This window comes from Oxyura jamaicensis, chromosome 25 (assembly GCF_011077185.1).
Source record: "Oxyura jamaicensis isolate SHBP4307 breed ruddy duck chromosome 25, BPBGC_Ojam_1.0, whole genome shotgun sequence".
Taxonomy (NCBI): Eukaryota; Metazoa; Chordata; class Aves; order Anseriformes; family Anatidae; genus Oxyura; species Oxyura jamaicensis.
Window position 1 is genome coordinate 182,504 of NC_048917.1, and position 15,449 is coordinate 197,952.

The following is a 15,449-nucleotide window of genomic DNA, read 5'->3' on the forward strand; positions in this document are numbered from 1 at the left end:
GATAGGAACTCTTAATAAAAAATGAACAATCTGACAAATGCTAATGATTTGTGGTCAATTTTATATATATATTCTTTTTCAAAAAATTGTTTTGTTTTAAAGCAGTGAGCAGAGGTCAGCCCATCAGATGTGATGAGAGAGACCTGGTTTGGATGGCCCATCACACAGTTCAAATACCCAACTCCAGCAGTGGGGTATTGAAACAAAAAGTAGAGACAAGTATTTTTGAGCAACGTTAGGCTGGAATGTGTTTGCACAAAATATTTAGCAGTCTGAAGTGGTAAACAAGTTAACAGACTGCGCTTGTCTAATTCCTGTTGAGGGAAAAAATAAAATAAAAAGCTCAGTACAGTAAATAAATCAAAATAAATGGTTAGTTATAGATGGTTTGTCAGCTCTCTTGATGTGATGGAGGAATTGCAAAAATGATTTTAACATCTCAGCAGCACGCAGGTTTTCAGCTGTTGCTGGTGGCTTATGTAAAAGGCAGAGAAGAACCTGGATGGGGGATAAGGTACGGCAGGAAGGTATCGTGTCCTCTCCTGAAAATGTTTTTGGAAAATGACAGGTAGTTTTGCATGGAAAAAACTACTGACCTTTAAAAGAACAGGAAAACAATAGACTGCTTCTCAGTAGGGGCAGTTAGCAGAATCCCAGATGGGCTAACGAGTGAAACCGAGATTTTCACGTGCTCGGGGCAGCTGTCAGTCTTGAAAGAAGCTGCTTTGAGAAGTGATGCTGTGAAGTTTTCAGCAGGCCAGGTCCCTTTTTGTAGTTGCGTTGTTTCAGAGACCGAAGGGCCATGAAGTGTTAAAAACAGAGCTGCTGCGTGCCAAGCTGGACGCGGTTCAGAGCTGCGAGGTCTCACATGCGTCTCCTCCTGGAGAACTTGAAACGCTGCCCACAGCCACGAGCTCTGGAGCACAACTGTTTCCCCCTTTCCTGTTAGAAAGCGTACAGGCTCTCTACGTGTTAAGGGCAGATACTTGGGCACAAAACACGCAGATAAATACATCTAGAATATAAAGAGGAGCAAGTGGAAAGTCAACCAGAGCCAGCTGCAGCTCCAGGTACGGCTCTGCTACGTCGGGAAGTGGGCTCCGAAAGCTTCCTCCTCTGCTTCCCAGGAGGTAGGTGCTGGGTTTCGGTCCCTCACCTCCACGTTCTGCCGCACCGGGTCCTCCCCTGGGCAGCTTCTTTCTCGTCCTGCCCACCCGGTCATGCTTGCATTTATTGCCTCCTAGGAGCAGCTTCTGCTTCGCAGAAATCCCGTCCAGGCGGCTGCACTTCCTGCTGAGCACACCCAGCACTTGGGATCGCCAGCATGGGTAAGAGACCCCCTGGGATCCACAGGGGGGTCTGCTGCTTTTTTCTGCAGTTCTGCACCGCGTGAAGTTTGTGAGCGTGTTTGTTAGTGGGGTGGACTGGTAAGGAGAGGCACAGCACGGGCGTGCGTTTCCTCTATTAAAGGGTTTGCTTCTTTAAGCTACTGAAAGCTCCGGTGGTCTTAAATAAATAGCTGTAATGCTATCAGTGGCTACTCTTTATGCTGTCATTAAATGTGTGTCCTAGTACCTCAGCATTTAGAAACTGAAAGAAGTATTTGGATTTACTGCCGTCGCTGAATGTGGATGTGAGTGCCCCTTTCAGGAAAATGGTAAACTGATGACCTGAGCTTCCTTTCTGGTTATATAATTTTTACTTTTATTTCTGGGTGCCAGGAAATGAAGGGGACTGAAGTAGAAAAGTTATTTTGCATGTGAATATATTATTGTATAATTTACAAAGTGGACACTGTTACCTCGTGATTTCACACGCACAAAAAAGTTGCAGAACTTAGAAAAACACCCATAACTGCAGAGACAAAAACAGTGCTTCTGACTCAGCAAAAGAGACTGGCTTGGGTTATCTGCCTGTGGTGAATGCTTATCTTTTCGTGCCTTTGTACGTACTATTAGCACAAAGTAAAGCGTGTTTATTTTACTTCAGTTACTAAAAACTGCAGGTTTCAATTTGCAACCCGTGATAATGACGGTTTTGTCTAAATGGCGGTGGCAGTCTGTTAGAAGTAACCAGGCAGTGCATAAAGAGTAAGTTAAATGCTGTACCCTGAAGCTTAAAGTAGCCTGATGGTGATTAATTGGTTACAGGGTTTGGAAAAGTGTACACTTGGCAGTGTATAAGATGAAGTCTTAGACTGCTCTTCAAAAATTTAACAGGTCATTAAAGTCTCCTTGCGTAATTTGTTACTTGGAAAAAGATTTGCATTCTAGAAAGAATGTGCTTTTTTTGCCCCATTTGTTCTGTAAGGCCTGTTTCTTGGCATGCATATAATATAGCTGATAAACTCATTTCTTTTTTTACCACTTGGGTGTTTATTTCAGCAGTGTAACCTGGCACAGTCATACCACGAACCAGATTTGCCTACCTTTGTTTTTTAATGTCAGCATTTAATCAATGCACACACTGAGGTTGAGTGAAGTTTCTATTTCCTCAGGCCCTCTGAAAAGCGCAGTTTGGCCTAGATTTATTCTACCTAACTTCAAGCTCTCAACAGAGGTGCCTGATCTATTGCCATGTTTCTCCTAAACTCCCTCTTACACATAGTCACCTTTACAGTTTGTCTTAAGTGGGCTGAAGAACTCTACTGCCATAAAATAATACGAATAAAAAGGCAACGTCTTTGATGCTCCCTTCCTTTATTTCAAGCTGTTAAACCCAAACTGTGAAAGAAAGTACTGCTTTCTTGTGTAAATAGTTGTCCAACTTACTATGAAACTGTGCTCTATCGAGTAGGATATTTTTTACAACACTATCACCTCTTGTTGTAAATCTATAAACATCGTTATTCAAGACTACTGGTAACTCCGGGTTAATCCCAGCACAGCGCACCTGTGCCGTGGCTTCCTCAGAGGCTTTGCATGTCACCTAGGAACTTTAACACACTGATTACATAAGAATAAACAGATTGGCCTTTTAGTTGTTTGAAGTGTGGCAAAATATCCCCAGTCCTTGTGGTTAATTAGCACAGAGTTTTCCAGAGTGGCTTATGGATTCGTGGTGGTGGCCCATGAAGGATCCCAATTTTGTTGTGTTTACTGGTCCACTTGTCCTCCAGCAAGACAAACAGGACAGGTGGGAAGACATGAAAAAATACAGAGCAAAAGGAAACTAGATTGGATTCCTCAGCTCTCTTTGCTCTCCAGCAGTGAGAATTGCTGTAAACAACAGTAAAAAAAGAACAATGACATTTTTATCAGCTCTTGGTGTATATACACAAAAAACTGCATAGGAATAAGGAGAAACTGGACTCATTCTACCTCCATTTGTGGGAAAAATAAAGGAAATTGTACAATGAAACAAAGTTAAATGTGTGTGTTCTTCCTATTAAATTAACGTGAGCAATTGGTGGTAGAGAAATGTTTTATTTTAGGAAGATGAGGAAGGTGGGCTTTGTGAATGAGGAGCTATCCATTAGAGAATTTGTCTGCAAAGGTGTAAGATATGGGGAAAAAAAAAAAAAAGTGTTTTTGTCGTCACTGGAGCCTGCAAACCACATGTATGTGATAACGGCGTCCCACTTCCTGGTGTTCAAAACACTTGGCCAGCTGCCAGATTGATGGGGGCTCCGGAATGTAATGGTTTATATTAATTTGTTTAACCGTGGATATTAACACAGCACTGTAAATAGCATGTTGCTGCAAGATGGTACAAATCAGGCTCATGACAAAAACCTTATTTTGTACTCACAAATGAGCTTGGCATCATATAACAGAAAGACTTGCATCATCCTCAGATATCTTGAGGCAGTTAGATACAATGGTTTCCAATAAAAGAGTGTTTGAACAAGATCAGAGGGAAAGGAGAAACAAACGAATGTAAGAGGAAATGTTCCTCATTTTGCTGTATGTTTTCTCTGGAAAACAATTTTGCACAAATCTTTTTCTCAAAGTAATCTGCAGAACGCTGCATTTGCAATGCTAATTAAACTGTGGTCTAATGCATACTGAGTTCCTGCTAATTTAGGTGATTGAGAAAATTGGAATAAAGTTTAAATTATGGCTTTTTGTAAAACTTAGACATAAGTGGAACAAAGCAAACTTTCTATTTTGTGTTTTCAGATAAAAATATTTCACAAAGAATGTGAAATTAAACCTAAAGTACTAAATAGCTCTTTTTGAGAAGATCTTGTTTTTAAAATTATGAGCCTCCAAATAGCATGAGTGGATTGCTTGAAGCATTTTGCCTCTAAAGAAAGGCTCCATAATTAAATTGGGCAATGGAGCTGTCGCTGCCTCTGGATCTGGAATCTTAGGCCTGCAGCATTCAGGCCAAAAAAAAAAATGCTATAAACTTCTGTATTTAAATGTGGTGGTATCAGAGAATGGCAAACAAATAGCTGGTTGGCTTATTTTTATCACTGACGCTTCAGGGCTCCAGGTGGGGTCTCAGGAGAGCCAAGGGGGAATAACCTGAGAACACTTCAGGGTAGTATTTTCTTAATTCTATCTAACAGTTTATTGATACAGTCCTCAGCATATACGTTCTGGTGACTGTGTTTGAATAGAAATCGCTGTGTATGAGGCTGTTTCAATATTATTTTACTTGGATGTTGATATGGATCCAAGCATGTACAAAGGAAAATAAGGAAGTTAGAAATAAGCTGAAACAGGTACGAAATGCTACATGTAAGCAGCGAGCAGGGCTTTATGCTTCTTGAAGATCAAGCTCTTAATTCTGAATGACCCTAACACAGGAGTCCTGTCTTTTTGGGAGTGAATGCATCACTTTCCAGATAGAGAATCTGTGACAACTGCTGCAGTCCCATTGCCCAGTGAAGTTTTGAGGGTCTATCATTGTTTTTGACTTTCAGAAAAGAGGAGCATTGTGTCTCAGTCTTACACGCTCAGCTTCTATAAAATGTTGTGTTCTTCCCTCCTGACACAGAGCCCAGCTTTCCACCAGACTCAGTCCTTTTGTCTGCTTTTGTGGGGTTCTCCAGAGCACATTTTGATTCTCTCTCTAGCTTCCTAATGTTATGGTTTCCCCACTAAGCTGTCTTCCTTCTGCTGATTCATGCTGTAGATGCTGTGCTAGAAATGGTAAATAGGGAATTGCCAGTTCAAGGAACAGAGGTGGGGAGCTGAGTTTCTGATAAAGAAAATGTGTAATGGTTCGTAATTCCTCTTTCTCTTCTTCTTTTTGGTCACCCGCGGTATCACCTCTTACCCAGGTTGTAAATCCTTAAAAATCGCCACTTCTTCAGCATTTGTTTGCAGAGGAAGACTGGAGGCTTTCCAATAATAATAAAATGGGTTGTTCAAACTGGGCAATCTGGCTACTTACTCATCTGGCAGTGATTCAGCAGCTATCTCTAAAACATTTAACACAATTTTCTTTAAATCCATAGACCGTTGTCATATATGAATGTAGTTTAAAATAGTGAGGTTGAACTCTTTGAAATGAAGGCCGAAATCTGCCATCATTTTTGAGTGTGGAGTGTCATATTCAGTATATTTTCAGAAACTCAAGTAACCTCACCACTAACTGGAGTCAGTGAGATTTACAGGTGTTTGGTAATGTAAAAATCAATCTAAGATACATCAGTCTTTGAATGCAAAGCCAATATTATTTTATAGATAAATTTTAAAATAATTTAGAGACTTAAAATTCTTCTTTGTTTTCCTCTAACCAGCAAAATGTGGAGCATGTGGCCCAGGATATGCGACTCCTCTGGATGCCATGAAAGGCAAGTAGTGTAACATCTCTTCTTAAATCCAGGCCATCAGTAAAGGAATTGATTTCAAATTCAGTGAAGATTAGTTAGATGCCTTCCAGAGCGGCTAATTAGCAAGGCCAAGTAGACTTCAAATATCAGAAGAGATTTGATTTCATTTTGGACACAGTTGCACAAAGCATGCAAGCTCTGTTACCATGAGTTCACCGAATCATAGTGCTAAAACAAAGCAGATCAGGGTTTAGATAAGTGTACAGATATAGGATATAGGATGCTAACATGCAGTAAACTGTTCCATTTTCAGTGCTGCAAAATAGAGCTTATTCATAAGAATATGAGGTGCAAGTTACCATAATTTAGCCTACAAAAATGTTTTTTTTTCTGTATTTTTGGGTGGAGAGCTTTATGGACTGCACTCAGACTCTCTCTCATAAAAGCAAGTGATTTTCTATGAGAGAAGGAAAGGAAAACTGGAGAAGGGATTGTGTGACATAGTTTAATGGCAAGCTTCTCATCCACTCATAGCTGTACTAAAGTCATGTTCTGCTCTTCCCAGCAGTGTCGGGTTAAATCCTGAACCTTAACCAAAGCCCTTGAGGCATCTTGCTGTAGCCTCCATACAATGGCAATGTTACCTCCATACAATGGAAATACTGAGGTCTGGCTTCCTAGTTACCAGTGAGGAAGAATCACAGTTCATAGACTTGGAGATTTAAAAAAAGAGCATTTCAATATCAACCTCCGTTTTTTATAAAGTGGCTTGTTCCAACACATTAACAAGACTTCTGCCTTGAAAGGTCCCCGGGAGGAGATCTTGTACCTGCCCTGCATCTACAGAAACACTGGGATAGAGAAGCCTGACTACCTGGCCACTGTGGATGTTGACCCCAAATCTCCCCACTACTGTCAGGTACCCATGTGTAGAACGGCTCTAGTGCTCCATTTTCTAGGGTGATTAATATTTGGGTTTGCATTCACTGCTTCTAGTCTTACTTCTTATATGATCTGTGGCCCTTCCAGTCAGAACTTTCCTTCTCTGCTCTGTAACTGACTTCATGTTTTGTTTCTCTTTTTTCATAATTTTCAAATAGGTATTTGTATTGAGAATCAGTCAAATCCTCTGCTGTTTTTCTTACTAGGTTAGTCAAAACAACATTTACCTTGTTAGTTTCATGACATGTTTAGAACATTTTTGTGCTAAGTGTTCCATCAGTCCTCTTTGTAGCACTGTTGCTGATTTATACTGAGCGTAAGTATTAAGCTCTAGAAGGTCTTATTTCCTTGGGGTGTGCCAGTAGCATGGAGAGTTTATAGTGTAGTATCCCTGATATCCTGGGAAATTGTACACATTAGGCAACAGAAATCTAATGCATTTACTTTGTGAATGGAAAGCTGTAAGTAGCCATCTACCAACACTACCAGATCCCAATTATTGTTAAGACTGATTAGTTTGTTGTTGCAAACAGTATGCTCTAAACTTTATTTAAACATTCAGTGCTCATATGACTTAAATTACCAAAGATATTTTGGACTCTGATCTCCATATCTTGAAGGAGCAGTGAATCTAGTTTGATTTTCATAATTTATTCTTTTTTTATAACTACTGCTTAGGTTTTTATTGTAGAGGAGTGGAGGAAACAAATATCCTGAACATTTGACAAAACTTAGCTGTTATCTTCAACTTTTCTTAGTTATACAGGGGAAAGGTAAAAATCAGAAGCAAGAGTGCAAATTAACAAGTCAGTTTGCAACAGTCAGCCCCAGCTGCAATCAGGTAAATCTTGTAAAATCTAGAACTTGCAGCACATAAAGTTTTTTTTTTTTATTTTTTTTTTGTTTTTCCATATTATTATTCCACGTCTCCTTAATTAGCTGGAACCTTAAAAAGATTTGGCTGAATTTAATAGCATACAATATTTAACAAATGCTATGCAATTGTGATGTCCAACTTTCTTCTCCCACTTTACTGTTTCAGCTCTGCATATCTCACACTGAATCTGCTTCCTGAATAACAAATAGCAGTTTTCTTCTGCTCTTTATTAATTTATGCTTTGACATAAAGACCCATTTCTTTGCCTAGGGGAAAAACTATCCTAGACTGAATCTTAAGTATGTCTCTGACTTTGTAGGTCATCCATCGCCTGCCCATGCCCAATCTTAAAGATGAGCTCCATCATTCAGGGTGGAATGCCTGTAGCAGCTGCTTTGGGGATGCTACAAAGAGAAGAAATCGTCTCATTCTACCAAGTCTGATCTCATCTCGCATTTATGTGGTGGATGTGGGAACGGACTCGAAAGCTCCTAGAATCCATAAGGTATATTTAGGTTATTTCAAAATATTATTTTTGTTTTGTTTTGTTTTTTTAACCAAGAGATGGCAATTTTATGGATTCCAACATTAAAATTAGAACAGAAGTCAGAACACATTTAGACGCATTTGCCGAACATTAGGAACTTGTGGGAGTTCTGAAACTCCTACAGTTTATTGATAAATTACACACAAAAATCTTGCAAGTACAAGTATATACAATGTCAAACACTCAGAAGTTAGGAAGTTTTAGAATTCATCCTGCCTCTGCAATACAAATTCCAGTCAATGTGTTAGCACGCTGTAATATCGTTTTTGACTAGCAGATCACAAGGCAAATTCAAGTCTGACGCAGTCAACACATTCAACTGAGCATATGTTTTTCAGGAATCCTAATGAGTTCAGATTTGATGGGATTTTAACTGAGCAAAACCAGATTTTCTCCGTAAAGGAAACCTCCTTCTTGATTTATAATCCTTGTTCCTAAACTTACAGTATGTAGATTTTAAAAAAGAAAAATCTAATAAATTATTTAATATGGAGAAAATAACATTTTTTTTGTTATCTCTTGTTCTTTGAAACAAATCTTTTATTTTTTTTTTAAAAAAAGCTTCCACTTCAATAGAATTCATTTGGCTCATGTTTGGTTTGGATACAGACTTTTTACTTTGTACATATCTGTTTATATTCCCTTCTCAGACAGTGGAGAAATACACATTGCTGGAGTCAGATTTGTCAAACCTAGTTTAGACAACTGTATTAGGATAAAGGAATTATGTCCTGAAAGTGTCTATATCTCTTTATTGATTATACAATAAGCATAGAGGACTAGCTCTGATGTAAATATGTACACTGTCAGAGTTGATACTTGTGTCCTGGCTTCAGCTGGGATAGAGTTAATTTGGGTGAATCCTATACCAATGGGTAAAACTTCAGTACAAAGTGCCAGAGACAAATTTAGTGTACTGATCAAACATGACTTTTGAAGACAGGTCATAATATGTAATGAAGGAAAGTTTTAAGTGATCCTGCAGATGCTCTCATTCATAATCTTACAATTTTGAGATCTTTAGAACATTGCCAGACTTCAACTGTTAGTACAGTGGAATAAAACATCCCAAAGGTCTTTTCCTATACAGTGGATTTTGTTTCAAACTGTGTCTCTGGCAAGTCTCAAAGATTTTTTTTTCCTCTGAACTCCAAATGAGAGCTGACGTCTGAAAATTGCACAGTGGTGTTTCTGCCACTAATACTAATTAAAACAAATTCAGATGCAAGTGTCCCAGTGGTGCATGAATTAGGCTGTTGCTGTTTATGTTTTTGAAAAGAACAAATATATCTATAATGTCATGGATGGTAGTGTATTATTGGGTAGAGTAGAGAGCAGGAGGTGGCAAGTACTCAAAAAGCAAAGAAGCAAAAGAAACTGCTGCCCTGAGGCACACACCATTCCCAGTCTTTGAAACTTCTGCTCCTACTGGTAAAATTGGTATTCCGTAATCTTAGCGAAGGTCTGACTATATGTATACTCATTTTAGATTGTGGAGCCAGTGGAGCTGTTCTGGAAGGGTAATGTGGCTAATCCTCACACCTCTCACTGTCTGGGCAGTGGTGACATCTTAATCAGCTGTTTGGGAGATCCTTCTGGCAATGGAAAAGGTATTGATCCCCTTTGTTATTTAATCACAGTCTTTTCTTTAAGCATAAGGTCACATTTACAGAGTGCTTAGCAAATAGATATTTAAGTATTAGTATATTATTTATCTTTTTTAACACTTTGAATCTGTGTGAGTATCTTAAGACGGTCTTCTTCCATTTTGTATCAGGTGGCTTTATTTTGCTCGATGGAGAGACCTTTGAAGTGAAAGGAAACTGGGAGAAAGGGGAGAAGGTCCCCCCGCTTGGTTATGACTTCTGGTATCAGCCACGGCATAATGTCCTGATGAGCACTGAGTGGGGAACCCCAAAAGTCTTGGTAGATGGGTTTAACCCAGCTGATGTAGAGAAAGGTGAGGGATCGTGTGTTTAAACTCTCAAAAGTGGTTGTTCATTAAAGTTAAAATAATCTCTTACGTGCTTATTTTTGTTTGACTCGATCTCTTAGGGCATTATGGCCGTCATATTAATGTGTGGGACTGGAACTCTCGTACTTACATTCAGAAAATTGACTTAGGGAAGGACTCCATACCTTTGGAAATCCGATTCCTCCACAATCCGGATGCTGCAGAAGGGTTCGTTGGATGTGCTCTGAATAGTACAGTACATCGGTTTTACAAGACGGAGGTAAGCAATGGAAGAAGCCATGGCAAACCTAGCTGCTTCAGAATTCCACCAGTCACATAGGAAATAGTAGAATCTGATTGAAAAGAGATAGAGCTCCTAATTCCAGTCCAGTTCTAGCCAAGCAATACCATTGTGTCAGAGAGAAAACCGTCTAATGACGGCGAGGATAAAAGCAATACCATGGATTTCATGAGGTTACCATACAGGTCCTTCATGGCTAAGCAGTTGCAGCTGGCAGACTTTTTGAGTATCTCTGCAGCTGATGTGTGACTTGTCACCGGTGACAGCCTGTGCTGCCTACTGCTCAGCCACTGTTTGGGAGCATAGGGAAGACCTGAAGTCAGAGCCAGGAGGATAATTGATGGTGTCATGAACAGGGGAGCAGAACTATTGTCATTTTGGAGGGCAAGCTGCAGGAGATAGGATGACAGTCTGTAGGACATTAGCAGTCTGCTGTTGGAGCCGTCTGAGATGTTGTTTCATTGTATAATCACTAACACAGTTCATTCTCAGTGGTGGTTTACTTACCATCCTCACCCCTTGGTAACACTTCATTGCAGAGTGTGTATCACCTCTACCAGGACCTGTTAAATAAATAGTACTGTTTGCTTTTCCTCCCTCCGTCATGCAAGCCTCTTGGCTAACATCAAGGCACTAATAATGCTGTGTTTTCTCCTGTGCCTTTTGCAGAAAGGAAACTGGGCAGCAGAGAAGGTGATTGAAGTACCCAGCAAGAAGGTGCAAGGATGGCTTCTCCCTGACATGCCTGGTTGGTATGAACATGTTTGGAGAAGAAATGGGGCGTTCTCCTCTTGAGTTCCCTTCTGCAGTATAGCTTTTTGGAAAATCTGTACATGTCAAACACTTTCCTTGTAAAATACTAAATTTCTGCATGGATTCTTTGTATAACACTTCCCGTGTAACCAATTTAGCTTTGTTTATGAGCCACCAAGTGGGAGATATTGTCAGGCCTCTGCTCTCACATTGCTCAGTGATTGAGGTTAGTTTCTATAGAAAAATACTTTGAGTTTGGGTCTTGTATGTGAACTCACAATAGTTCCACAGCAGAACTATAGAATGGTCCTGGAAATGCTGGTAGGGTCTAAACCTCCATTTGAGTAAGCACAGAGTTTGATTGTGTTTGTTCAGCCCATTTCTTAACATATTTTTATTAGGCTAGTAAGATTGGAATTTTGAAAGACCATAGGCTTGTGGTTTTGTTTGTTGCTGGTCTTGCCCATTTTGTGACTGCTACTGCATATTTTCTTGAAGGTCTTATTACTGATATCCTCATCTCACTGGATGACAGGTTCCTGTATTTCAGCAACTGGCTGCACGGAGACATCCGTCAGTATGATATCTCCAACACTCGCAAACCCAGGCTGGTGGGTCAGGTAAGGCAGCATCAGAAAAGCTGTCACGTACAAGGGCAGTGCAATCTTATTTCCTCCTTTTTAAAAGGAGGAAATGGCAATTTACCCTTGCTTGAGAATTACCACTATGCTGCTTTCATGTTCCTTTGATATCCAGCACCTGTTCTCACACCCTCCCTTGGTTACAGGTGTTTCTGGGAGGCAGTATCGTAAAAGGTGGACCTGTAACTGTAGTGGAAGACAAGGAGCTGCAGTGTCAGCCAGAGCCATTTGTGATCAAAGTAGGTTTTCCTGACGTGCATGTTGTAATTTGTCAGTGCCCTGCTAATTATAATCTGTTTTGAAATATCCCTACACTGCAGTCAAAGGTACAACATATAAAGCAATATCTGAGTGAGTTTATATCTTGGCTTACAGCCTGGGTTACAGGTATCACATTTCAGCACGGATGGAGATAGTAAATCCTGGTAAGTGTTCTGGGTCCTTGATGGAATTGTACAAGTTGTTTGACTGTAACGAAGCCTGTGTAATTACATCTTCCCTGCTGTTGTTACCTAGCTAATTTAAAGCTAATTCCATGCGTATACATCACACTGCCATCGTTCCTTCTGATAAGCATTCAACAACTGAAACAGTAAACCAGGTCATGTAGCATTCCTCAGCATCCCGTGTGTGTGTGTGTGTGTATAAGTTTTCAGATAAAGAGTTTTATAAAACTAGTCAGTGTGATAGAAAAATGAAAGAATGAAAATGAAAACTGTCTCTGTCCATGATTACTGTGCGTTAATATCATCACTGCCAAGGCAGCTATGTATGCAAAGTGTTATGGGATGTGCAAGATCTGAATATACTCATGACTAGATCTGTTGTCTACTGAAGATGGTTTGAGGAAGTTCCACATACTCCTTTTATTCGTGGTACAGTTTGTAACCTAGCTGCTGTATAGACATGTTCTTATTTGCAGCTGTGTTATGCCGCCCATCTCTTGCTTGATTTTGGATGCTTCCATCTAAGCACAGCATCATGATCCATTCAGCCCTTACTTTCTTACGTTCCTAGTTCTGTGAACTAAGCAAGACTCATCTGAGTTGGCTTTGAGGCTACCTGTTAATAAGAAATAAGGCTCCCAATAAAAACTGTTCTCTCTCCAAAACAGGAAGACTTGTTACTCCAGTGTCAAGGATTTCAGAATGCTGGATGGTCCTCTGAGTAGCAGGCCTTCACGTTGTTTTGTTTCTCCTTGCTGTTGCATTTCTTTTGCTCAACCTCTGTGGTAGCTTGTCTTGAGTGCCTTGTTCTCTATTATAATTTTAGGGGAAGAGAGTGCCAGGTGGACCTCAGATGATTCAGCTTAGTTTGGATGGGAAGAGATTGTATGTCACCAGCTCTCTCTACAGTGGATGGGACAAGCAGTTCTACCCAGATCTTGTCAAGTAAGTACACTTCGGTGACAGGGATGACTATACAAGCCCATGTTCAAGATTTTACTACTGTTATTTAAATAATAGTGTGTATATACCATCTGATCTACACAGCAAAGTTCCCAGGCAAGGAGACTGAATACAGTAATTTTTTATATACAGATCTCCAATCTGGATGTTTCACTCACAAGCCAGAATCCATCCCCCTCCTTAATAGACATGCAAAACTCTGGGTCTGTATGCACTAGTAAATAAGAATAGGAAGAAACCAGTAAACATGGCCTAGCCTTCTGTATTACTTCCAAACTGCCTCTAAGCACATCAGCATGACTATATTTTTCAGAAATCAAGAGTGGAAAAGATGATCTTCCAGGTGTCCACAGGAGGGCATAGTGCAGCTTGCCTTCTCCTTGTTAATTAACAGCTATTCACTCATTCACTGCTATGAATGAACTATTTCACTCATTAATTGCTAATATGAGGTTGCAGATTTCACTGAGGCAGTGTAACTTGCTTTTTAGACCTGCTGAGGCCTAGTTTGAATCTGGAATTTAATTTCCTTTCTATATTAAACAAAGACAAATCCTGCCCAGCAAATATGAGTCCTTTTCCCAATGTCTGTTTTCTTGTCCCCTTTTCAGGGAAGGCTCTGTTATGCTGCAGATTGATGTGGATACTGAAAGAGGTGGATTGAAAGTGAACAAAAACTTCCTAGTGGATTTTGGGAAGGAACCCGATGGGCCTGTTCTAGCTCATGAGATTCGTTATCCTGGGGGAGACAGTACCTCAGATATCTGGATTTAATTGTTGTATGGAGCTGTTTTTTTTGTTTGTTTGTTTGTTTTCCTTCATGTTTGTCTTGTGTTTTTTTTTTTTTTTTCTTCCTCTCTCTCCTCCCTACCCCCACTTCTGATTTTATACAGGTGAATCAGTTCAGCCAGGACTTTGTCCACTGTCTAAATTTAGAATTCCATTAGGGTGAGCCACAGAAGCTCCATCTTCTTCTCTGAGGCAGCCAAGTGAATCTTTCTGAAGCATGATATACATCTCATTTATTTCTCTAATCTTTGCCTTAAGTCCTATGTAATCACTATTGACTAAGTTTTGAGGCCAAGCGCATTGATCTTTTAAGGATTGTTTGCCAGGTGGTGGTGGTGAAGTTGTTAAGAACTGTACATTTCATGGGCTTGTCCCAGAGCACAAGCGTCCTTTCCCTGCAAAGCTTAATTTACTCATAAATTGATCAGTGTTATACAGCAGACACAGCATAAAAATCATGCATTTCTAATCTGAAGCCATGCATTTCCAGAGCTGGGTTATATTTTAACATCTGTGTATGTGATATTATAAAAAAATCAGCAATAAAATTGTTCTTCAAGTCAGATGGAGCTTCACTTTTTTTTTTTTTTTTTTTTTTTTTTTTTCTTTAGCATTTCATCCTTTTCTGTTGCAGAGAACATAAAATGTAACATCATTTCAGAAAGTAGCAACGACATTAGTCTAGAAATTCTTTGGTGAGGAATTTATTTTTGCTGAAGTCACCTTTGTTCCCCTTATTGGCAAGCAGAGCTTCTGTTCTGTACAACTGGAGAAAAAGAGATACTCAAATGTTCATTCAATACTATTTTAGAAGATTTACCTGTTGGCTAAAACCCATCATCACTCATGTGCACATAAAGCTCTGGGTCTGCATACACTATTTGATGTTGTTTGTTGAAATCATCATCTCTTGGGAAACAGGTAAGAATGTGAAGAAACCAGTGAGTGTGACCTAGGCCCCTGGAGCTCATGGTACTTCCAAACTGCCTCTGAGTATCAGCATGACTTTGTTGGGAGGTAAAGCAAGTAATCTTCTAGATGCCCACAGGAGGGCATAGTGCAGCTTACCTATTCCTTGTTAACAATATTTTCTGGTTTTCCCTCATTTATTTTTAATTTAAGGTTACAGATTCATTTACATTTTTGCAGCCAACTCATATACAAAACAAAAATGTTTATATCAAAAGGTCTTCTCCCGGTGCATTCAGTGTGCAGTACCAGTCCACAGCAGATTGCACCACCCCGTCATGCCCATGATCAAAATGACAGCATGTTCTTCCCCATCAGGGTTGGAATGATGGGCAGGAGGAGGGACGGAGCTGCCACCTTGGTCTGGGCTGCACTGTGAAGCCCCTGGTTGCTTTTCCATGTCACAGCTCCCTATCTGTGCCTGCCACAGGGAGCTTTTCCTGGGCTGAGAGCAGGCCGTAGCGATGTTGTTCCCCACCAACCATTGCTTGCGTTCTTGTTGGTGTTGCTGAGCCTGCTCTTATCCTTCCTCCTATCAG

The 15,449-nt window shown here is 40.0% G+C and overlaps 1 protein-coding gene across 1 annotated transcript; it reads left to right on the forward strand.

The window, feature by feature from the left end:
• The first annotated feature begins 864 nt into the window (after nt 1-864).
• On the forward strand, nt 865-14,506 carry LOC118178187 (methanethiol oxidase-like). The gene is made up of 13 exons (XM_035346494.1): nt 865-1,130; nt 1,245-1,328; nt 5,696-5,749; nt 6,535-6,647; nt 7,867-8,052; nt 9,584-9,704; nt 9,872-10,054; nt 10,150-10,328; nt 11,019-11,097; nt 11,601-11,722; nt 11,890-11,982; nt 13,016-13,134; nt 13,764-14,506. The coding sequence occupies exons 2-13, from the start codon at nt 1,325-1,327 to the stop codon at nt 13,924-13,926; spliced, it is 1,416 nt and encodes a 471-aa protein (XP_035202385.1). The 5' UTR covers nt 865-1,130; nt 1,245-1,324; the 3' UTR covers nt 13,927-14,506.
• The last annotated feature ends 943 nt before the right edge of the window (nt 14,507-15,449 follow it).